The 25,219-nt window shown below is 43.9% G+C and overlaps 1 protein-coding gene across 2 annotated transcripts in view; it reads left to right on the top strand.

Annotated features, from left to right (window-relative positions):
- Positions 1-25,219, top strand: part of KIAA1671 (KIAA1671 ortholog) — a 431,335-nt gene that overhangs the window by 143,934 nt on the left and 262,182 nt on the right. For both annotated transcript variants that reach the window (XM_063913220.1, XM_063913219.1), the window contains exon 3: positions 7,374-7,467. In XM_063913220.1, the coding sequence (XP_063769290.1) occupies positions 7,374-7,467 (94 nt within the window). The remainder of the gene's footprint in view (positions 1-7,373; positions 7,468-25,219) is intronic.

The raw sequence follows: 25,219 nt of genomic DNA, 5'->3' as shown, positions 1-25,219 counted from the left end.
ATGGCGGCATAAGGGTATGGAATGCAGCGCTTGCATACGGCTGCGTTTCCAGGCTCAGGATTACATACTGGTGTGTGTGTGTGTGTGTGTTCCGCTGTGAGGGGCGAGCTGAACCACTAAAAACTTTACCCTACACTGGCATTATAGCTTACAGGGGTTCTAACGCACTGTTAAGCATCATGAACACCTCAGCCAGTATAAAAAAACGGGAAGACCGCGCGCCGTTACGGGGGCGGGGCTTCACTATGAGTGGATCCAGCAGGTCACCAGTGCCATTTTCCCTCTGCAGCTATACACAGACTGGCAGGGAAGCACAGCTCCTCCACAAGGACTCCAGGTTGCCTCAGCGGTACCAGGGGGTCATAGCAAGGGGGGGGGGGGCAGTATTAGAATACTAAGCCCTTATTAAGGGTACTAAGTTTGCGGCCCAGCTAAACTTGTAATTAGGTATAGGGGCGCTGTGTGGCTGGCTCCATCATACTCTGTCTCTCCCTAGGGGGCTCTGTGTGGGTTAACTGTGCTTTTAACCTATTCTCTTGTGTGTGTGTGTTCTTTTATATTTTACTATGTCAAGGGAGTGTGTTTCATGCACGGCAGTGTTTTTCTCACTCAGGGGGATGACTGCATTGTACTCAGGATAGTACACATTCTCAGACTAGTGGGTCCGAACCAGTATGGTTGGATTCATTGAAAGGAATGATCTCAAATATTTAAAATAAATGATCCCAAAATGAGAAGGAGACGTAATACTTAAGACAATCTGTAGATGACCTGATGAATAGAGATTCAGAGGCCATTCCAGTGTCTCAGACCCCTGCCATTTGTCCACAAAAGCGTACACTGGCCCTAATCCTGCAGACTGATACTGATGATGATGTATCAGATGTTGAGGAGGGAGAGGTGGACTCGGGAGGGGAGGATGGAGCTTTGTCACAGGAAATACAGACCCTGATTGAAGCTATTAGAGATGTCCTGCATATTCCTGACAAAGCGACAGAGGACGATGAGGAATCTTATTTTAATGTAAAAAAGAAATCCTCTGCTACTTTCCCTGCATCTAAGGAATTAAATTCCTAATTTGAAGAAACTTGGTCTAATCCTGACAAGAAGTTTCAGATCCCTAAAAGTTTACTGACATCCTTCCCTTTTCCTCAGGATGATGGGAAAAAAATGGGAAAACCCACTGATTGTTGATGCATCGGTATCTTGGTTGTCACGTAAGATCGTCTTACCGGTCCCGGGTGCAGCCTCCTTAAAGGACGCTGCAGACCGCAAGATTGAGTCCACTCTCAAATCTCTGTACACAGCTGCGGGGGTGGCCCAGAGGCCCACTATTGCTTGTGCTTGGATCACTACGGCCATTGCAAAATGGTCCGGTAACCTAATTGACGGGTTAGATTCCTTACCCAGAGGTGAGATGATTTTACTCCTACAGTATATACAGGACTCTGCAAATTTTATGGTGGAGTCTATAAAAGAAATTTGATTGCTCAATGCACGCACCACGGCCATGGCAGTGTCAGCACGCAGGGGCCTATGGCTACATCAGTGGACGGCGGATGCGTATTCCAAAAAAGGTGTAGAAAGCCTACCTTTCACAGGTGAGGCCCTGTTTGGAGATTAACTGGATACGTGGATATCCAAGGCTACGGCTGTTAAGTCTACATATCTTCCTTCCGCAGTTCCCCCATCTAGGAAGACCTACTCTGCTCCTACTCTCCAGTCCTTTCGGACAGCAAAATTAAAAAATAAAGCCAAAGGTTCTTCTACAGCCTTCAAAGGCAATAGAGGTAAACCCAGAAGACAAGCAACTGCACGTTCACAGAAACAACTCCGGTTCTGCTTCCTCAAAACCTTCAGCATGATGGTGGACCACACTGCCTGGAAGACATGCAGGTGAGAGCCCGATTAAGAGTGTTGCCCATACAGTATGGGCAACATCATGCAAGGATCCCTGGGTCACGGAGGTCATCGCCCAGGGGTACAGACTGGAGTTTCGGGAACTCCCACCTCACAGATTCTTCAAGTCAGGCTTACCAGCTTCTCAGGAGGCAAGTATAAATTTACAGGATACAATTCAAAAACTGTTACAGACTCGGGTCATTGTTCCAGTTCCACCTCAGCTACAGACCAGAGGTTATTATTCATACCTGTTTGTGGTACCGAAACCGGACCATTTTAAACCTCAAGTCGTTGAACCCGTATTTACGGGTGTTCAAATTCAAGATGGAGTCTCTGAGAGCGGTGACCTTGAGTCTGGATGAAGGGGAATTCTTGGTGTCTCTGGATATCAAGGATGCATACCTTCGTATCCCGATCTGGCCATTTCATCAGGCCTATCTAAGGTTTGCCTTACAGGACTGTCACTACCAGTTCCAGGCTCTGCCTTTTGGCGTCTCCACGGCACCGATGGTGTTCACCAAGGTAATGGCAGAGATGATGTTTCTCCTCCGCAAACGGGGAGTGAACATAATTCCGTACCTGGATGATCTGTTGATAAAAGTACCATCCAGGGAGCGGTTATTGGACAACATTGCCCTCTCAACTGGACTACTCCGGGATCACAGGTGGATTCTGAACCTACCAAAATCTCACCTGAAACCAACACGGAGGCTTCCGTTCCTGGGGATGATACTGGATACGGAGGCACAGAAGGTATTCCTTCCATTGGAAAAGGCATTGGTAATCCAGTCAATGGTGCAGATATCAGATATCTATGGTGCAGATATCAGATATCTATGCATTCGCCTTCTGGGAAAGATGGTAGTCACTTACGAGGCGCCGCAGTATGGAAGGTTTCACGCAAGGCCCTTCCAGCTGGATCTGTTGGACAAATAGTCCGGATCACATCTTCACATGCACCAGAGGATTCGACAATCGCTAAGAGCCAGGATTTCTCTTTTGTGGTGGCTTCAGACTTCACCTGACTGAGGGTCGAAGGTTCGGGATTCAAAATTGGATTCTGCTAACCAGAGATGCAAGCCTCAGAGGTTGGGGAGCAGTCACACAGGGGGAACACTTCCAAGGAAAATGGTCAAGTCAGGAAACCATTCTTCCAATCAACATTCTGGAACGAAGGACCATATACAACGCACTTCTGCAGGCAGCACATATTCTTCAAGATCAGGCCATCCAGGTTCAGTCGGAAAATGTGACGCCGGTAACGTACATAAACCGACAGGGTGGAATGAAGAGCAGAGCAGCAATGTCAGAGGTAACACGGATTCTCCTCTGGACAGAGGGACACGCTGTGGCGTTGTCCGCGATCTTCATTCCGGGAGTAGACGACTGGGAAGCCGACTTCCTCAGCAGACACTATCTTCACCCAGGAGAGTGGTGCTTTCACCCGGAGGTGTTCGGGTGCGTGACACGTGGGTGGGGAATTCCACAAATTGACATGATGGCCTCTCGTCTGAACAAGAAGCTCAGGAGGTATTGTTTCAGGTTGAGAGACCCACAAGCAGTGGCGGTGCATGCTCTAGTGACTCCATGGATCTACCAGATGGTGTATGTGTTTCCACCACTTCCATTGATCCCAAGAATTCTCAAAAGAATAAAAAGGGAAAAGGTTCAAGCAATTCTTATTGCTCCCGATTGGCCAAGGAGGGCTTGGTACACGGATCTACTGGACATACTTCTGGAGGATCCGTGGTCTCGATCTCTTTGAGAGGATCTTCTGCAACAGGGGCCATTCGTCTATCAAACTTACCACGGCTACGTTTGACGGCATGGAGGTTGAGAGTCAAATTCTAGCCCGGAGAGGGATTCCGGACAAGGTAATTCCTACCTTGATCCAAGCCAGAAAAGGGGTAACGTCCAAACATTACCACCGGATTTGGAGAAAATATGTGTCTTGGTGTGAGAACAGGACATTTCCTTTGGTGGAATTTCAACTGGGTCGGTTTCTGCTTTTTATGCAGTCTGGTGTGGATGTGGGCCTACGCCTGGGCTCCATGAAAGTCCAGATTTCGGCCTTATCCATTTTCTTCCAAACACAGTTGGCTTCCCTCCCTGAGGTTCAGACGTTCTTGATTGGTGTTCTGCACATACAGCCGCCCTTTGAGCCTCCCACGGCACCTTGGGATCTCAACGTGGTGTTGCAGTTTCTACAATCTGAATGGTTTGAGCCTTTACAGGAGGTTGATGTAAAGTTTCTTACGTGGAAGACTGTCACACTGTTGACCTTGGCTTCGGCAAGAATGTGTGTTGGAATTAATGGCGCTGTCTCACAAGAGCCCCTATTTGATTTTTCATAAAGATAGAGCTGAACTCAGAACTCGTCAGCAATTTCTTCCAAAGGTGGTGTCTGCTTTTCATATCAACCAGCCTATCGTGGTCCCGGTGGTTACTGACACCTCTTCTACTTCAAAGTCCCTGGATGTTGTGTGGCCTTTAAAGATCTATGTCAAACGGACAGCTCGTCACAGAAAATCGGACTCGCTGTTTGTGCTCTATGATCCCAATAAAATTGGATATCCTGCTTCAAAGCAGTCTATTGCTCATTGGATCAAGCTTACCATCCAGCATGCTCACTCAACGGCAAGTTTGACGGTTCTTAAATCTGTACACGCCCACTCTACTCGGTGGGTGGGTTCTTCCTGGGCGGCTGCCCAGGGTGTCTCGGCTTTACAGCTCTGCCGAGCAGCTACTTGGTCGGGTTCGAACACGTTTGCTAAATTCTACAAGTTCGATACTTTGGCCTCTGAGGACCTTCAGTTTGGTTAGTCAGTTCTGCAGGACCCTCAGCACTCTCCCACCTGATTTGGAAACTTTGGTACATCCCCATGGTACTAATGTGGACCCCAGTATCCTCTAGGACGTAAGAGAAAATAGGATTTTAATTACCTACTGGTAAATCCTTTTCTCGTAGTTCAGCTGTTGCTGTTCCTGTTCCTGTTTCATGTTTGATTAGCATGTCTTTCCTCTTGTTTTGTGTGCTGGTTCGGAATCTCACCACTAACCTTATCTATCCTTCTCTTGAAGTATGTCTGTCTCCTCGGGCACAGTTTCTAGACTAAGTCTGGTAGGAGGGGCATAAAGGGAGGAGCCTGTGCACACTATTGATTTCTTAAAGTACCCAGGGCTCCTAGTGGCCCTGTCTATACCCCATGGTACTAATGTGGACCCCAGTATCCTCTACGGACTACGAAAAAAAGCTTTACCGGTAGGTAATTAAAATCCTATTTTGTCCATTGAGTTCAACCTATTTGTGGTCTCCTATGCTGTATTATTTTTAGGACTAATTTTGTCTGTTGCTAATGTCGGTCGTTGTGTTTATTCCTCTTGTTGTTTTTTATAACTATAGTGCGTGACTACGCACCATAACCCTGTATATCCTTATCCATTAGGAATTTATCTAGGCCATTCTTAAAAGTGTTGACAGAGTCCGCCATTTCTGCTCTCTCACACAGGGAATTCCAAACACGTATTGTCCTTACTGTGAAATAATCTTTTCGCCTCTGTGTGCGAAATCTCCTCTCCTCTAACCTAAGCAAGTGTCCACATGTCCTCTGTGGTGATCTTACCAAAAACAGATCCCCTGCAAGCTCTGTGTACTGTCCCCTTATATATCTGTAAATGTTGATCATGTTCCCTGTCAGTCCCCTCTTTTCCAGTGTAAACATGCCTAGCCTTGCAAGCCTTTCCTCGTATTTCAGCTTCTCTGTTCCCCAATTAGTTTGGTCGCCGCCTCTGAACCTTTTCTTGTTCCAAGATATCCTTTTTGTAGTAGGGTGCCCAAAATTGTGCACAGTATTCAAGATGTGGCCTTCTTTACTGCAATCCTACTTTGGGTACTGCTTCTTAGTTTGATATCTATGTGGATACCGAAGTCTTTTTCCAATACAGAATCCCCTAATTTTACCCCATTTAGTATGTAGATGTTATTTTTGTTCTTGCTATCAAAGTGCATTACCTTACACTTGTCTGTATTGAAGCTCATTCTCCACTTTGCTGCCCATGCTTCCAGTTTAAATAAGTCGTTCTGAAGAAACTAAGCATCCCTCTCCGTATTTATAACTTTTACACAATTTGGTATCGTCTGCAAAAATTGAGACCATGCTTTCTAGATCTACTGCTAGATCATTAGTGAAAATGTTGAACAATAGTGGTCCAAGTACAGACCCTTGTGGCACACCACTTAGTACTTCAGTCCAATTTGAAAAAGTTCCATTTACGACGACGCGCTGCTCCCTATTATCTAAACAATTTCTGACCCAAGTACATATTCTGCTCCGTAGCCCTAGTTCTTGTAACTTATAGATAAGTCTCATGTGCGGTACTGTGTCGAAAGCTTTAACAAAGTCTAAAAAGATTACATACACCTACTTACCCTGATAAATGTTCGCACTAACTGTTTCATAAAAGCCTAGTAAGTTTGTTTGACATGATCTGTCCTTCACAAATCAATGTTGGTTCCTATTAATAACATTATTTGCTTCAAGGAACTTCTCTATACTATCCCTTAGAATACCTTCCAGTACTTCCTCCACTACAGATGTAAGACTAACTGGTCTATAATTATCCGGTTCAGCTTTACTTCCCTTTTTGAATATCGGCACTACTTCCACTATAGGCCAGTCTTTGGGAACCATGCCTGATGTAAATGAGTAATTGAAGATCAAAAGTAGTGGTCTTGCTAGTTCAGAGTGAAGCTCAATGAGAACCCTTGGGTGAATTCCGACTGGACCAGGTGATTTATTATTTTTTTTTTTTTTTAATCGATCACAGATTACCTCCTCACTTAAATAAGCACTTAGCAGTGGGACATTATCTTTGTTAATATTGTGTGTTAATCCCTGTATCTGGTCCTCTCTTAATACCGATGAGCAAAACTCATTTAATTTGTCCGCTATGTCATTATCGTTTTTGATTAAGACGCCGTTCTTTAAAGGGCCAAGTCTCCTTCTTTAATCTTTTGCTGTTGATATATTTAAAAAAAATTAAAGGTTTGATTTGCTTTGCTTTGCTACTAGCTTTTCAGTTTCTACTTTAGCTGCTCTTATTTCTTTCTTGCTTATTTTGTTACAATCCTTATATGCTGGAATGACTCCGTATTACTGTCTGATTTGTATTTTTTTAATGCTCGCCTTTTTTTGACCATTACTTAATCTTTTTGCTAAGCCACATTGGTTTGGAATTTTTAGTCCTTTGTTTGCTGCCCATGGGAATGAATTTGCGAGTATTATTATCGAGCATTGATTTTAATACCTCCCATTTCTCCATAGTATTTTTTCCTTGAATTATTTACTTTTGGAAATAATTACATCTGTTTTACTCATTTATGGTCTCTTAAAGGTATTCAAGTTTGTGTTTTTAAATTTGTGTTTTAAATCTAATGTTTGTATGTGTACATTTATTTTTGTCTAATACAGGTTTTCAACGTCCCCTTCAAATACAGAGCTGAGATCTGAGAAAACAAGTACAGAGAAGAGCGGTTATGTCTCACAAGATTATGGGGCACAGAAGGTAGGTATTCACATTCCAAACTCATGTTTATGGGGCAGGACATTTGAGGGGTTTGGTTAAATTGCATCACAGTAGGTATTTTATATTTCAGTAAAGGAATGCTAAGTAGGGTATTATATTATGTGCTGTGTTCAATAGCTGTCGGAAGCTGCCGTCTTGTCTGAAAGACTGCAGCTTCCGACAGATTTCTGCCGGAAGGGGTTCCGACCTATTCAATATGGGCAGTTTTTTTCTGACAAGTTGGGAGTTCCCGACTTGTCAGAAAACTCGTGGATCGGCGGAATAGCTGTCGATCCGCGTGCTTCTGTATTAAACGGGGCCAAATCCGACAGGTTTTGGCCCCCTTTCCAACAGTCTTCAGTCTGACTTTAAAAAAAAGTTGGATTGAGCAGGGCGTTCAACCCCCCCCCCCCCAGCCAAGCTCCTCCCCCTGCCGCAGATATCTCCCTTCCCTGCCGTTGCTACCAGCTCCTCTAGCTGCCGCTGACAGCAGCAGCAGGACAGGACACCGGGAACGGGCAAATCCAACAGTCAGATTTGGCTCATTGAATAGCCCTTGTCGGATCCATTCCGACAAATGCCTGTCGGGATGGATCTGACACTTATTGAATGTACCCCATAGTGCGGTTGCCAGGTGCGAATAGTCGTACCTTGCCGTGTTCTGGAGTGGCGAGGTGCATCGCAGGTTGAATGAACCTGGCTACATCTGTACTGTACTTGGGCTTTTTAGGTTCACATACTGTAATTTCTCCTAACCAGATCTAATATTATCCTAGAGACTTCATACAGTACATGGGCTAGTTGTTCTAGCAGTCTGAATACACCTTTTGATGAAGTCATCTGAAAATAATTTGTTTTCAATATAAACACACAAGGATGACACTGATACTTGTACTTTGTCAGATAAAGTGCTGGACCTTTTTGTGGAACCTCTTGCAGAAGGTCTAATATTTGAGAAAGTATAGCCATAGGTGTTTTTATCTAACTTGATTTTCACCAATATGTGAAAGTTTTCCATAATTTATAACCTGCTTGAGAGGCGTTTCTCCTTCTTGCCTGAAGCAGTACCTTCGTAGGACTGTAATGAACTGAAATGCTTTCTTCCTTTAAGATTCTTGTAAGTAACCTTAATGGTGCCATCACATAGCCCAGTTTGAATGCCCATGGTGTTGCCAGTGTATCTATCATACCTCTGCTCTTATGTCTTTGTGTCGGGAATATAATTTTTCCAATTTTGTATCGTGACTTGATGCCATCGTCTTCTGTTAGAAAAGGGAAGATGGTGTGATTTGGTTTTTTTGTACCTTGGATCATTTAATCTTTTTACCAAAAATAAAATAAACTCTCAAAAGGCAGTTTTATCGCCCAATGCTTAGACTGCTGATCCACTGCCTGTGAAAGTACTCACAAGACACTCCTGGCTGGAATACTGGAATGTGTTCCCCCTGCTGCCAGCGTCATTGTATCTTTAGAGGCTTGATTCCTATAAGCTACACCTTTCCTGATGACTTCCATGTCTAAGCAAATATTGCCTAATTACGGTCTCTCTCCTGGAAATAGGTACATGACCCCTAATCTTTTGGAATTAGGTTGACTTTTGTCTAATTCATTCCACTCTTTCTCTAACAGATTGGTTGGTTTTACCTTTGAAATGATTGCTACTTTAAAACATCATGCAGATTTACTGTACCAGAGACTGGGAAGATGCCTACATCACACAGACTATTACATATGCCACTGAATGTTTATGTGGTCTTCTCCAAAGTAATCTAACTGAGAATCCAGCGATGTAAACATGCTAAATTCCCATAGTCTTAATAATGTGATTAATAAGATTCTCCATATTCTCAAGATTCAAATAAAGTATCAAACTACTGGCTCACACGGAAACAAATAAGATTTTACTCACCGGTAACTCTATTTCTCGTAGTCCGTAGTGGATGCTGGGAACTCCGTAAGGACCATGGGGAATAGACTGGCTCCGCAGGAGACTGGGCACTCTAAAAGAAAGATTAGGTACTATCTGGTGTGCACTGGCTCCTCCCACCATGACCCTCCTCCAGACCTCAGTTAGGATACTGTGCCCGGAAGAGCTGACACAATAAGGAATGATTTTGAATCCCGGGTAAGACTCATACCAGCCACACCAATCACACCGTATAACTCGTGATACTACACCCAGTTAGCAGTATGAAATATAACTGAGCCTCTCAACAGATGGCTCAACAATAACCCTTAGTTAGGCAATAACTACATACAAGTATTGCAGACAATCCGCACTTGGGATGGGCGCCCAGCATCCACTACGGACTACGAGAAATAGATTTACCGGTGAGTAAAATATTATTTTCTCTGACGTCCTAGTGGATGCTGGGAACTCCGTAAGGACCATGGGGATTATACCAAAGCTCCCAAACGAGCGGGAGAGCGCGGATGACTCTGCAGCACCGAATGAGAGAACTCAAGGTCCTCCTCAGCCAGGGTATCAATTTTTTAGAATTTAGCAAACGTGTTTGCCCCTGACCAAGTTGCAGCTCGGCAAAATTGTAAAGCTGAGACCCCTCGGGCAGCCGCCCAAGATGAGCCCACTTTCCTCGTGGAATGGGCTTTTACTGATTTAGGATGCGGCAATCCAGCCGCAGAATGCTCCAGCTGAATTGTGCTACAAATTCAGCGAGCAATATTCTGCTTAGAAGCAGGAGCACCTATTTTGTTGGGTGCCTACAGGATAAAAAGCGAGTCAGTTTTCCTGACTCCAGCCGTCCTGGAAATATACATTTTTAAGGCCCTGACTACGTCCAGTAACTTGGAATCTTCCAAGTCCCTAGTAGCCGCAGGCACTACAATAGGTTGGTTCAAGTGAAAGCTGATACCACCTTAGGGAGAAACTGGGGACGAGTCCTCAATTCTGCCCTATCCATATGGAAAATCAGATAAGGGCTTTTACATGACAAAGCCGCCAATTCTGACACACGCCTGGCCGAAGCCAAGGCCAATAACATGACCACTTTCCACGTGAGATATTTCAAATCCACAGTTTTAAGTGGCTCAAACCAATGTGATTTTAAGAAACTCAACACCACGTTGAGATCCCAAGGTGCCACAGGAGGCACAAAAGGGGGCTGAATATGTAGCACTCCCTTTACAAATGTCTGAACTCCAGGCAGTGAAGCCAGTTCTTTCTGGAAGAAAATCGACAGAGCCGAAATCTGGACCTTAATGGAACCCAATTTTAGGCCCATAGTCACCCCTGACTGTAGGAAGTGCAGAAAACGACCCAGCTGAAATTCCTCTGTTGGGGCCTTCCTGACCTCACACCACGCAACATATTTTCGCCAAATACGGTGATAATGGTTTGCGGTTACTTCTTTCCTGGCTTTTATCAGCGTAGGAATGGCTTCTTCCGGAATGCCCTTTTCCTTTAGGATCCGGAATTCAACCGCCACGCCGTCAAACGCAGCCACGGTAAGTCTTGGAACAGACAGGGCCCCTGCTGTAGCAGATCCTGTCTGAGCGGTAGAGGCCATGGGTCCTCTGATATAATTTCTTGAAGTTCTGGGTACCAAGCTCTTCTTGGCCCATCCGGAACCACGAGTATCGTTCTTACTCCTCGTTTTCTTATTATTCTCAGTACCTTTGGTATGAGAGGCAGAGGAGGGAATACATAAACCGACTGGTACACCCACGGTGTCACTAGAGCGTCCACAGCTATTGCCTGAGGGTCGCTTGACCTGGCACAATATCTAGTTTTTTGTTTAGGCGGGACACCATCATGTCCACCTGTGGCCTTTCCCAACGGTTTACCAACAGTTGGAAGACTTCTGGATGAAGTCCCCACTCTCCCGGGTGTAGGTCGTGTCTGCTGAGGAAGTCTGCTTCCCAGTTGTCCACTCCCGGAATGAACACTGCTGACAGTGCTAAGACGTGATTTTCTGCCCATCGGAGAATCCTTGTGGCTTCTGCCATCGCCATCCTGCTTCTTGTGCCGCCCTGTCGGTTTACATGGGTGACTGCCGTGATGTTGTCTGATTGGATCAGTACCGGCTGGTTTTGAAGCAGAGGCCTTGCCAGACTTAGGGCATTGTAAATGGCCCTCAGTTCCAGAATATTTATGTGTTGGGACGACTCCTGACTTGACCAAAGTCCTTGGAAATTTCTTCCCTGTGTGACTGCCCCCCAGCCTCGAAGGCTGGCATCCGTGGTTACCAGGACCCAGTCCTGTATGCCGAATCTGCGGCCCTCTTGAAGATGAGCACTCTGCAGCCACCACAGTAGAGATACCCTGGTCCTTGGAGACAGGGTTATCAGCCGATGCATCTGAAGATGCGATCCCGACCACTTGTCCAAGAGGTCCCACTGAAAGGTTCTTGCATGGAACCTGCCGAATGGAATTTTGCTTCATAAGAAGCTACCATTTTTCCCAGGACTCGTGTGCAGTGATGCACCGATACCTGTTTTGGTTTCAGGAGTTCTCTGACTAGAGATGACAGCTGCTTGGCTTTCTCCTGCGGGAGAAACACTTTTTTCTGTTCTGTGTCCAGAACCATCCCCAGGAACAGTAGGCGTGTGGTAGAAACCAGCTGTGACTTTGGAATGTATAGAATCCATCCGTGCTGTTGTAGCACTTCCCGAGATAGTGCTACTCCGACCAACAACTGCTCCTTGGACCTCGCCTTTATAAGGAGATCGTCCAAGTACGGGATAATTAAAACTCCCTTTTTTCGAAGGAGTATCATCATTTCTGCCATTACCTTGGTAAAGACCCTCGGTGCCGTGGACAGTCCAAACGGCAGTGTTTGGAATTGGTAATGGCAATCCTGTACCAGAAATCTGAGGTACTCCTGGTGAGGATGGTAAATGGGGACATGTAGGTAAGCATCCTTGATGTCCAGGGATACCATGTAATCCCCCTCCTCCAGGCTTGCAATAACCGCCCTGAGCGATTCCATCTTGAACTTGAATTTTTTTATGTATGTGTTCAAGGATTTCAAATTTAAAATGGGTCTCACCGAACCGTCCGGTTTCAGTACCACAAACAGTGTGGAATAGTAACCCATTCCTTGTTGAAGTAGGGGCACCTTGACTGTCACCTGCTGGGAATACAGCTTGTGAATTGCCTCTAGCACAGCCTCCCTGCCTGAGGGAGTTGTCGGCAAGGCAGATTTGAGGAAACGGCGGGGGGGAGACGCCTCGAATTCCAGCTTGTACCCCTGAGATACTACTTGAAGGATCCCGGGATCCACCTGTGAGCGAGCCCACTGATCGCTGAAATTTTTGAGGCGGCCCCCCACCGTACCTGGCTACGCCTGTGGAGCCCCCGCGTCATGCGGTGGACTCAGAGGAAGCGGGGGAAGAATTTTGATTCTGGGAACTGGCTGACTGATGCAGCTTTTTCCCTCTTCCCTCGTCTCTGTGCAGAAAGGAAGCGCCTTTGACCCGCTTGCTTTTCTGAAGCCGAAAGGACTGTACCTGATAATACAGTGCTTTCTTAGGCTGTGAGGAAACCTGAGGTAAATTTTTTTTTTTCTCCAGCTGTTGCTGTGGATACGAGGTCCCAGAGACCATCCCCAAACAATTCCTCACCCTTATAAGGCTCTATGTGCCTTTTAAAGTCAGCATCACCTGTCCAGTGTCGGGTCTCTAATACCCTCCTGACAGAATGGACATTGCATTAATTCTGGATGCCAGCCGGCAAAATATCCCTCTGTGCATCCCTCATATATAAGACGACGTCTTATGTTCGCAAAATAGTATCCCTGTTTGACAGGGTTACAGACCACGCTGCAGCAGCACTATCTGCAGGTCTCAGTCTAGTACCTGAGTGTGTAAAAACAGACTTCAGGATAGCCTCCTGCTGTTTATCAGCAGGTACCTTCAAAGTGGCCGTATCCTAAGACGGCAGTGCCACCTTTTTTGACAAACGTGTGAGCGCCTTATCCACCCTAGGGGATATCTCCCAGCGTAACTTATCCTCTGGCGGGAAAGGGTACGCCATCAGTAACTTTTTAGAAATTACCAGTTTCTTATCGGGGGAACCCACGCTTTTTCACACTTCATTCACTCATTTGATGGGGGAACAAAACACTGCCTGCTTTTTCTCCCCAAACATAAAACCCTTTTTTAGTGGTACTTGGGTTAATGTCAGAAATGTGTAACACATTTTTTATTGCCGGGATCATGTAACGGATGTTCCTAGTGGATTGTGTATATGTCTCAACCTCGTCGACACTGGAGTCAGACTCCGTGTCGACATCTGTGTCTGCCATCTGAGGGAGCGGGCGTTTTTGAGCCCCTGATGGCCTTTGAGACGTCTGGGCAGGCGCAGGCTGAGAAGCCGGCTGTCCCATAGCTGTTACGTCATCCAGCCTTTTATGTAAGGAGTTGACACTGTCGGTTTATACCTTCCACCTATCCATCCACTCTGGTGTCGGCCCCACAGGGGGCGACATCACATTTATCGGCATCTGCTCTGCCATCACATAAGCCTCCTCATCAAACGTGTCGACACAGCCGTACCGACACACCGCACACACACACAGGGAATGCTCTGACTGAGGACAGGACCCCACACAGCCCTTTGGGGAGACAGAGAGAGAGTATGCCAGCACACACCAGAGCGCTATATAATTTTGGGATTAACACTATATTGAGTGAATTTTTCCCAATAGCTGCTTGTATATACAATATTGCGCCTAAATTTTGTGCCCCCCCCCTCTCTTTTTAACCCTTTGAGCCTGAAAACTACAGGGGAGAGCCTGGGGAGCTGTCTTCCAGCTGCACTGTGAAGAGAAAATGGCTCCAGTGTGCTGAGGGAGAAGCCCCGCCCATTTTTCAACTGACTTTCTCCCGCTTTTTCTGGAATACTGGCAGGGGTAATTTTACATCTATATAGCCTCTAGGACTATATATGATGTAGATTTGCCAGCCAAGGTGTCATATATTGCCCTCAGGGCGCCCCCCCCAGCGCCCTGCACCCTCGGTGACCGGAGTGTGAAGTGTGCATGAGGAGCAATGGCGCACAGCTGCAGTGCTGTGCGCTACCTTGGTGAAGACTGATGTCTTCTGCCGCCGATTTTCCGGACCTCTTCTTGCTTCTGGCTCTGTAAGGGGGACGGCGGCGCGGCTCCGGGAACGAACACCAAGGCCAGTTCCATGCGGTCGATCCCTCTGGAGCTAATGGTGTCCAGTAGCCTAAGAAGCCCAAGCTAGCTGCAAGCAGGTAGGTTCGCTTCTTCTCCCCTTAGTCCCTCGATGCAGTGAGCCTGTTGCCAGCAGGTCTCACTGTAAAATAAAAAACCTAAAATAAACTTTCTTTCTAGGAGCTCAGGAGAGCCCCTAGTGTGCATCCAGCTCGGCCGGGCACAGAAATCTAACTGAGGTCTGGAGGAGGGTCATGGTGGGAGCACACCAGATAGTACCTAATCTTTCTTTTAGAGTGCCCAGTCTCCTGCGGAGCCCGTCTATTCCCCATGGTCCTTACGGAGTTCCCAGCATCCACTAGGACGTCAGAGAAATAGGGGTTATCCAGACCGTGTGTCCTTAGGCTTCTTGGGAGCAGGCTCTGTGCCCATCCTTCAGGCATGTTCAGATGACTTTTGATGCAGAGATCCACCTTGGTGAAGATACTGCTGGCATGCTGACTCTTTTAAAGCATGTCATTGGCTGGTGGCTGCAGTCTGTGTTGCACGTCTGTGTGCCAGTGTAAATTACTGTGTAATTGCCACATCTGCTTTTGACATAATAGAAAGGGACTATTCCCGATATTATTCCTGCTCTTTAATGGGCGTCCCCATATGTAGCAATAGTGGGAGAAGTCTGTATCCAAACTCTCTGTGACTGCCCTGAATATCTACTGAGAAGACCGGAGAAAAATATATAGAAAGTAAGGACAAGTCCTGATATGTACACAGTTTCGTGAACTTCTTTCCTGTCTATCTCAGTAAGGGTTAAACACTATAAAGGGCTGACATGGAATTTAATGTTAAATAAATGGTAATACAGGTTGAGTATCGCTTATCCAAAATTCTAAATCCACAATTTTTGGGTCCCCTACTGGGATAATGATATGTATTATATACATAATATAAATGTATATAATTAAAGCGCTGCGGAATATGGGTGCGCTATACAAATAACTGGTAAAAAATAATAAATAAATATATATATATATATATATTATACTGTAGTATTTATAATATATATGTCATTATCTCAGTATGGGACCTAAAAATCATGGATTTTGAATTTTGGATAAGGGATACTCAATCTATAATAATAATAATGTTGTGCTTTTTCACTTGCTTTATTTTTTTGTATACGTATTCACCCATAATTTGCTGATTTTATATAGAGATTTGTACAAATATTAAAACATATTGCTTTGGCGCTCTTACATTTCAAGTTCAAAACCGATGTGCACTTACCCGATTTGCACCAACTGCAGATACACCAAATTCTACATTGAAAGAACGTAAATCGAGAACATTTGTGGTGTAGCAAGGCAGCAATTATATATAACACAAAGAAGTGTGCAGCAAAATGTATGCGTATGTAGATTAAATACCATGATCTTATCTGAAACAACTTTACAGTACATGGAGCTGTACTGGTCTTGGTTCAGAGGTCCAATCATGCAGATGCAAGTTTTGACAGGCAAACTGGCCTCCTTTAGCACTTTCCTGATTATCTTTCCAAATCTGAGGATTTTAAACTTTTTTTTGGCAATATCATGGGCTAATTATTTAGTCGAAACATTGAGACGATTCGGTCCTCTTTTTGGGAGTTTTGAAGGTGGTCACGCTGAGTGAAATCAATTAATATATTTCTAACCTTAAACAGATGTCTGCTAGACAATAAGGGCGTTACAGAAGTCGACGCTCATCTTGACACTTTTCAAAGTAAAAAATACTCCTGGAATAATTTTTTGACTGCGCAAGCGTGAATGCGTCTTGACTTTACTAAACAGATGTTTTACGAATGGGGTAACAAATCAAGTAAGTTACTTTCCACTATGTCATAACCTTGGAAGAAGCATTCCTTTATCATCATACTGATAAATTTTATGTCAGCACAAAAGATATAGGGGTGTATTCAATACCTGTCGGGTCCTTTCCGACGGAAAGGACCCGACAGGTCAGTATTCAATGAGTGCCAAATCAGACTGTCGGATTTAGCCGCTCCCAACAACTCTCACAAGTACCTGGGGAGGCAGACGCTGCTCAAACCCCATGACAGCTGAGGGCCGGTGGCCGTCCATGTTGCTGCCGCCACTACTCATCCGTCCCGCGCCTCTCCGTCACTACTCATCCGTCCCCGCTCCTCTCCGTCACATGCTTGCCATGTCCCGCTCCCCCGTCTCTTCTCCCCGGTTCCGACAGTGTCAATCTGACTTTAAAAAAAGTCGGATTGACATTGTCGGAATTGCTCTCTCACAGATTTTAAAATCTTATTGAAAGTTTATAGCCAACAGGTTACAATCTATTTTGTTGGATCTACTGACTCCACATCAAATGGGTTTTGTATTTGGTAGACACTCGGTAAGAGCTATACGCATGGCCCATAGCTGTGGTGATAGTGGGAACTCAACATAATATTTCACGGAGGATGTTGCTTAGTTTGGAGACACACAAGGCTTTTGATGCAGTGGCATGGCCACACCTGTTTACGATCTTTGCGGAAGGAACTTTCACCCTACATTTATTATACATTCATTATTTCTACTCTAAGCCCGCCACAACTCTGAATGGTGTACAAGGTGATCACATCCAAATGCATAGAGGCACTCGCCCTTGTCCCTATTCAATTTTTTTATTGATCCTTTATTTTGTATCTTTCAATCGTGGTCTGAATTTAAGGAAATTCTGGTTTGGGAGGCATAAATTAAAACTTTTGGCTTTTGCGGACAATGTATTGCTTTTAAATTGCTAACCCTGAGAACACATTGGAGCAGATTCTGAACAAACTATGTGATTTTGAAGAGATATCGGGTTATACAGTAAACGTATCAAAATCCATGGGCCTCCTTCTGCATTCACAAGTTCATGTACCACAGTGGGGTGGTAGTCTCCCTGTCACCTTCCAAATCTTACATTGATTATCTGGGGATTTAACGCTCAAAGTGGCCTTCAGAGCAATATCTGTTCTGATCACACAAATTTCCAGGGAATTGGAGGTTTGAAGCCATCTCCTTCTATCTTATATGGGAACAACGTGCCTGATTATAAAATGGTGATGTTCCCTAGACTATTATATTTACTGCAATTACAGAACTCCCTGTTTCTTAAATTCATCTGGGGTGGGGGTGGGGGGTCAAAATGTCCTTCCATTGGTTTAATAAATCGACAGCAAGTAAAAAACAATGGGGCATCAACTTCCACATATTTGACATTATAACCATACATCCATTTTGCGATATTTAAGTGACTGGTTGAATAGGCAGGACTTACTGTATATGCTAACACATCGATTGAGCTGCATTTCCTCGACCGTTGTAGTCTTTTGGGATGTCTTCATCAGCATGATAGTGAGATTTCCAGCAATTACATGACAATGTGCTATTATGGTCCTTTCAGAAGTTGTGGCGCATTCTCAGATGCAAGTTTAATCTAAACTCTTAAGAAGTCTGTATTTTTTCCCATCTTTGGTAACCCTGAATTCCGAGTGGACTGGGTGTCATTTCCGTTCACCAAACTGTATCAGGAAGGATTGACTACAATTGGGGCCTTGTTGGACAGAACATCTAAACGACCCATCTGTACCTATATATATTCTCAGTTTTCTAGAATAAAAAGGAACTGTAACAAGGTGGAAGATTTTAATTGGCAACTAGAAACCTATTCTACTAGGATTCTAGATAGGGGCTATCCACAAACAATTGTGGATTCAGCAAAAGAAAAAACTAGAAATACCAATAGAGAAGATCTTCTTGTATATGAATCAAAATATTCATTTTGTAACCACCTATAATGCTGGGGAAGGAATTGTAAAAAAAAGGCCTTAAACTAACATTGGGGCATCCTAAAGATGGACACGGTTCTGAGTACGGTATTGCCCCAACATCCGAAAATTGTTTATAGAAAAGCCAGAAGTTTAAAAGAAATCCCTCCTCCCAGCATGCTCTTAAAACCAATAGTCAAGATTTTTGGATAAAAACAAAAGGTTTTTATAAATGCAACCATTGTTGCATTTGTAAATTTGCACATAAGGATACAAAACAATTTTCTCATTTTGATTCATCTAAATCGTATCAAATCAAGGACATAATGAACTGCTCTACTGCTTTTGTCGTTTATATACTGAAGTGTACATGTGGATACAAGTATGTCGGCAGGACTAAGAGACCAATACGTCTAAGAATACAGGAACATGTTAGAGCAATTAAAAACAGGATGGAGAACCATTCAGTTCCACGCCATTTCAATAAACGTAGAACATTTAACGTTCAAGGCGAGAGAACATGTCATCCTGGGCGGTAGAGGTGGGGATCGCGATAAGTTAGCAAGAAGAGAGATGTATTGGATCCATCAATTGAATACTAGAACACCTCTGGGTCTTAATGACTACTATGAAATTGCACCTTTTTTATAATAATTTTTTAAAACATTTTTTATAAATCATTCTTCTGTCTGCATATTAAAAATAGTTTATAGCATCTCAGTATATCGAGAATAATATAAATAAAATATATACAGTTAGATTTACGGTATTATCCCTAATTTCATCCTTGCTATTTAAATATTTAAAAATACTAAAATGTTCAATGTATTTGGGGATCCTTAAATATATTCATAAATATCATTTTATGTACATAATCGGCTAACAACGGTTCGTCATTTGGATTTATATTTATTATTTACATTCATGTTTATTCATGTATTATTATATGTCTTATCCACTGATATGTGGTACCTGTTTCTGATCATTTTTATGTTTGCTGCTATGAGCCTTGAGGCTAATATATACCGTAGGTTTTTCTTTTAAGGTGATAATAACTAAACACCCTGCAGAGACTACACAAAATTGGCCGCCATGGCACCGGTTTTATTAGTTTTCTAGTCCTCGATTCCGGCTGCCGTGGTTACCATTAAAAAGAAGCCAATAAGACTCCCATAATCTCTGCACAAGCGCAAACGCGAGCTCAGTTATATAGAGTCTATTACCTCGGAACTAACGCGAGATCGCTCCCGCTCACGCACGTGTGGATCGTATTAAAGATCACTGCGCATGCGCAAGATTCACATACCCCTGAGACTGAGCCGCTGGAAACATTGCGAGATCGCTGCAATACCGCGCTTGCGCGGTACGCGTTTCCGGATGCTGGTGTCTGGGTACAGTTTACTGGTAATTATTTGCTAATACCTTACCTTATATAAAGCTTGTTTAGGCTCATGGCAGCACACATCTACCCCTGAGGAAGTCCCAGAGAGAACGCAAAGGGACGAAACGCGTTGGGCAACTTACCGCTACCTCCCCATTGATGCTTGCAATCGGATAAGCTTTCTCCTTTCCAATTGGGAGTTTCTTTGGTTTTAAGGTTCAGCCACGAATCTAGTTTGAAGCCTACACTCACTCTCCATACTGGAAAGTGAGTGTACCTGTTGCCTTTTTTTGCCCTTGAGGGTCCTCTTACCCCTATTAACACATGGGTGTTGTATTTTTGTAATGCTCTTTGAATCACAGGGGACAGTAGGTTATTCTAAATGAGTTGCACCCAGCACTTTCTTTTTATTATTGCACCAAAGCACCTAGTCACTTTAAGATTAAGTGCACTTTATTCATTTATTTCACCCTCTTTCTGCCTGGAAAAAATCATCCCTGAATGAGTATACCAGACCGGGACAGAGGATAGAGGAAGGACCATCCCTTTTGAAAGAACCTGATAAGAGCTTGCTATTCACATGTATCTGGTACGCATATGCTAATCACTATGAGGATTTATGATGCACAGATCACTTTATAAGCACTGAAGGCGCAGGAATTTTACTATCTATGATTTTTATATATATATATATATATATATATATATATCTATATATATATCTATAGGTTATCACAGAACAGGGTCCCGGGAAGCCGCACTGACACTCTCAGATAGTGATTCCAGGTGTTCGGTTATAAATCAATTTGATAGAGAAACATGTCCATCCCTCAGCATCCACATGTGGGTTTGAACAGAACCAGCACACTGTTCTTTGCTTAAACAAACGATTTACTTCAAAATATCAATAAGATACATAATCCATCATGCAAATGCACTGCACGCAGACACTTTACTCTTGTTGGCACATGGCACTTTAGCTGGTTACTCCCCTGATAAAGGTTTGATACCGAAAACGGCTGTTTGGGATGCTACCCATGCTTTGCTTCTGCTGCACCATATATGATGGATTATGTATCTTATTGATATTTTGAAGTAAATTGTTTGTATAAGCAAAGAACAGTGTGCTGGTTCTGCTCAAACCCACATGCGGATGCTGAGGGATGGACATGTATCTATCTATATATCTATATATCTATATATATATATATTGTATGGTCTTAATCACTACTTAGTTGTCCCCCCTCATTGCTGCAAGAGGGCGTTACTACTCTATGGATTTATGACTAACTGATGTTCACAAAATACTTTATGTACCATTGTATATTTTATTTTTACTTCAAATATTGCTTTATATTCAAACTGTTCAAGTACTGTTCTTTTGTGGTGTTTCAATAAAAACATATAAAAAAAAATGAACTGCTACGGCAGTGGGAATGTATGCACATAAAATCAATATACTCTTGATAGGAGCTGCTAATATCAATAACTGGTGTTGTCATGTGTAAGGGGATATGAGGTATTACTGTGCACATCTCAGAAAATCACTAGCTATACTTTATTAGTGTGACAGGCTGTTCTAAAGCGAGAGGGCATAACCTGTAAAAAATACTACACAGCCGTACATAATACAGAGAAACTTGGATCTTGCTATTATACGCTTCCTTGCATTACATTTACAGGATTCTCAAGTGTCAGTCACCTGTTTCATGCACTTAGATGAAGAGTCTCTTGTATGCTTTCCATTAAACATGTAATTGTATGGTGAGTACACCATGGGGATCATTCAGACCTGATCGCTCGCTAGCTGTTTTTTGCAGTACTGCGTTCGCATAGTCGCTGCCCACCAGGGAGTGTATTTCAGCTGTGCGATCGCATGTGCAGCCGAGCGATACAAATACATTTTGTGTAGTTTCTGAGTTGCCCAGAACTTACTCAGCCGCTGCGGTCACTTCAGTTTGTCCAGGGCCGGAATTGACGTCAGACACCCGCCCTGCAAACGTCTGCGTTTTTCCAGACACTCCCAGAAAACAGTCAGTTGCCACCCACAGACACCTTCTTCCTGTCAGTCACCTTGCGATCGGCAGTGCGAATGGATTCTTCGTAAAACCCATCCCACAGCAACGATTCGCTTTGCACCTGTGCAACGTGCCTGCGCATTGCAGTGCATACGCATGCGTAGTTTTGACCTGATCGCAGCACTGCAAAAAAAGCTAGCATGCGATCAGGTCTGAATGACCCCCCCATGACCAGATGCATGCATCTTTATTTGCAATTGACCAAACCTACTCAGTATGCTTACTGCTGCAGTATGTCTTCTATAGACAGGACCTGTGCATCATAGAATCCTTGTGATTTTAATTAACTAGAGATCAATAGAAACTCACTCTAACCACATTGCTATATTTCTAATGCTGCATTCACACCGCAAATGCCGGGTCCTACCCGGTAAGACAAACGTGTACTTACCGGGTGGGATCCGGCATTTGCGCTCCGTTGCAGGCTTCCCGACCCGGCAATATACCGGGTCGGTTGCCATGACAACGGAGGCCGCAGTAGCAGCAGGGGCGGGGGTGGAGGCGGCGTCGGGAGATGAGCTCATCTCCAGCGCCGCCTCTCCCTATCTTGTGAATGGGAACCGTGTCGCATCGACACGGCTCCCATTCACACCGCACCTGACCCGGTAATCAACCCGGGTAAAACCCTTCTTTTTTACCGGGTTGATTTACCGGGTCAGGCGACCCGCTAAATCGCCCAGTGTGCTTTCACATCGCACACTGACCCGGTTCGACACGGCAAAATGTTACTTATTTTATGCTGGTTTCTAGATTTTGGACAAATGTGGTTTTATTTTCTGCGCTTAAATGTCCAGAGAAGGAGCTGCGTGTACGTGTAAGAAAGTCCACACTGGTACACAGCAATTCAGTACTCTAATGATGTTTTCTCTTTACAAGCCACACTGCTGACCCTTGGAGCATACCATATAATTTTAATATGTAGCACACAGGAAATCACTTCATGGAGGTCACGGGAATAAGAGTCTCTCTTGCTGCAGGGATTGTAGGTTTTTTTTGGCTCCAGTTAAGCTGCCGTCTGAAATATATCGCTTGTCTCTTTCATTTTCTTTATGCATGTGTTAGTTCAACCACTTCCTGCTTTCTTTCCTGGGATTGTCTAGGGTTCAGAAAAACAATATGGGTGAAGATACAATTCAAGCTAAGAGTTTTCTTTGTTTTAAAAATCCAAAAGGAAGGAAGAAGTAGGAAACAAGAAGTTGCACTTACAGTATGTTGCATGTGTATTTTGCAAGAAGGAAGCCATAGAGGCGTATGCAGTTAGCTCCATTTATTCGCCTTGGTGAAAAAACTGCGCTTTTTCGCTATTTTTAGGGCAAATGGAGACTCGCCCTATGCAATATTTTCGGATAGGCGAAAAATGTGGCAGGGGTGGAAAACATGTGGATCAGCGAATCCAATTGTTTTCCGTCTAAAATGCTGCCTTTTTTCGCCGATTTTTGAAGCATTTTTCGCCAATTCCTTTTCACTTAATAAAAGAAGGTGAAAAGGCATTGGCGAAAATGCCTCCAAAACTGCTGAAAACAGCCCTAACTGAATACGAGTGGGGCAAATTCATTAGCTCCGAAATATAATCGGAACTAATTGCATACGCCCCATAGCCTGATTGATAGTGGAATGAATAGGGTTCCACCAACTCAGAACACTGATAATGAAGCATCTGGATGTGATGACTGCGGTGTCTTATTATACCTCTGCTAGGGATTAACATTGGGAGATGATAGCATAGATATTCCCAATTTATGGAAGTACTTTTTCCATTGAATTGCAGGTATTCTATGGTTGCTAGGCATTGGATAGAGCTTTCCAAAGTGCATCCAATGGTTAGCTGCTTCTGTGCAACTGTGGACATCTGCAAGTGATGTGTGTATGCGTGAAGCTCTGCATGCTTCTGTGCATGCCCACAGTAAAACCATCAATGCTTATATATGTATTAGTTAGTAGCCATTGCAATGCTGGTTTTGATGTCTGTAGCTCTGCAGCCATTCAGTGGGTTGCTTCTGATGTCCATTCCTAACCTCTGCATAAAGTGAGGTTTATGGGAGATACCTAGGAATTGGAGCCATTAATTACTAGGAAATCCAAGATAATCAGGTTCAGGATCACATAGGCAAGACACCAGGTAAAAATAAAAAAGAATCTTATGTTATGGTAAGTGTATTGTTCTTGGGATGAGACAACACTCCACACCTCAAGTTCAGACCAGTGTAATTTCTCTCCCTGTTTGCCCCACAACGTGTTTCTCGCTCAAGTTCCTGGACAGTCTAGTTTCTTCCCTGGTCCGATAGCGTATTAACATACTGTACACCCTGTGATTGGTCATTGTAGAATTGGGGCTGTATGGGTAGTGAAGAGACCTTCCTCTTGTATTCTCGTTACTACCTGTGGTATAGATGCCCCTGTGTCTGTTTCCTTGCTGGAACAGTAGGGACTGGCCAATGTTACTGAGGATGAGCATATATGCTGATAAAAAGACCCTCCCCATCTTAACCCATTCCATGCTTTTACAATAGTAATGGAGATTGTAGGAACAATGAATTTCTGTACCCACAATCCCCTGGGGCAACTGAAATATAAAAATATGGTTGGTAGACTGATTGTGTTGACATTTACCTTCAAGATGCACACATTGGGGGTAATTCTGAGTTGATCGCAGCAGGAACTTTGTTAGCTGTTGGGCAAAACCATGTGGACTGTAGGTGGGGCATATGTAACGTGCAGAGAGAGTTAGATTTGGGTGGGTTATTTTGTTTCTGTGCAGGGTAAATACTGGCTGCTTTATTTTTAAATTGCAATTTAGATTGCAGATTGAACACACCACACCCAAATCTAACTCTCTCTGCACATGTTAAATCTGCCTCCCCTGCAGTGCACATGGTTTTGCCCAACTGCTAACAAAGTTCCTGCTGCGATCCACTCTGAATTACCCCCATTGTGTCTGTTAATTCCCTAATAAGCTATGTGGACTATGCACCAAACTAGCAGCTGTCTTGTGCATTATTTCTGTAGATGGGGTTCCCAGGACTGAAGAAACACTTAACACATGATTAGTGTTGGTAAATGCCCTATTTATGTATTTATTTGCTTTTTTTTTAAAATCAGATTACCAAAATCCATTACAAAAATGTAAAAGGCTGCACTAAAGTATTGGGTTCAAAAGTTCCCTACGTCTTGCTAAAAGGGTCCACACCCTTGATGCATAGTACCTATTTCTTGTAAAATAGTGAGAGGGAGACCTCTTCATTCAGTGTTTAAATAAATGTCCTATTTTTGCATGTAAAAAGAGGAGTCGGCTACAGCTCACGCTCTGTGATATACAATATGATATATATTTAACCATTTGTGTGCAGGGTCCAGGAAG

The sequence above is a fragment of the Pseudophryne corroboree genome, chromosome 1 (assembly GCF_028390025.1).
Source record: "Pseudophryne corroboree isolate aPseCor3 chromosome 1, aPseCor3.hap2, whole genome shotgun sequence".
In the NCBI taxonomy this organism is placed as follows: Eukaryota; Metazoa; Chordata; class Amphibia; order Anura; family Myobatrachidae; genus Pseudophryne; species Pseudophryne corroboree.
Note: the sequence above shows the minus strand (reverse complement) of the source record. Positions and strands in the feature narration are given on the sequence as shown.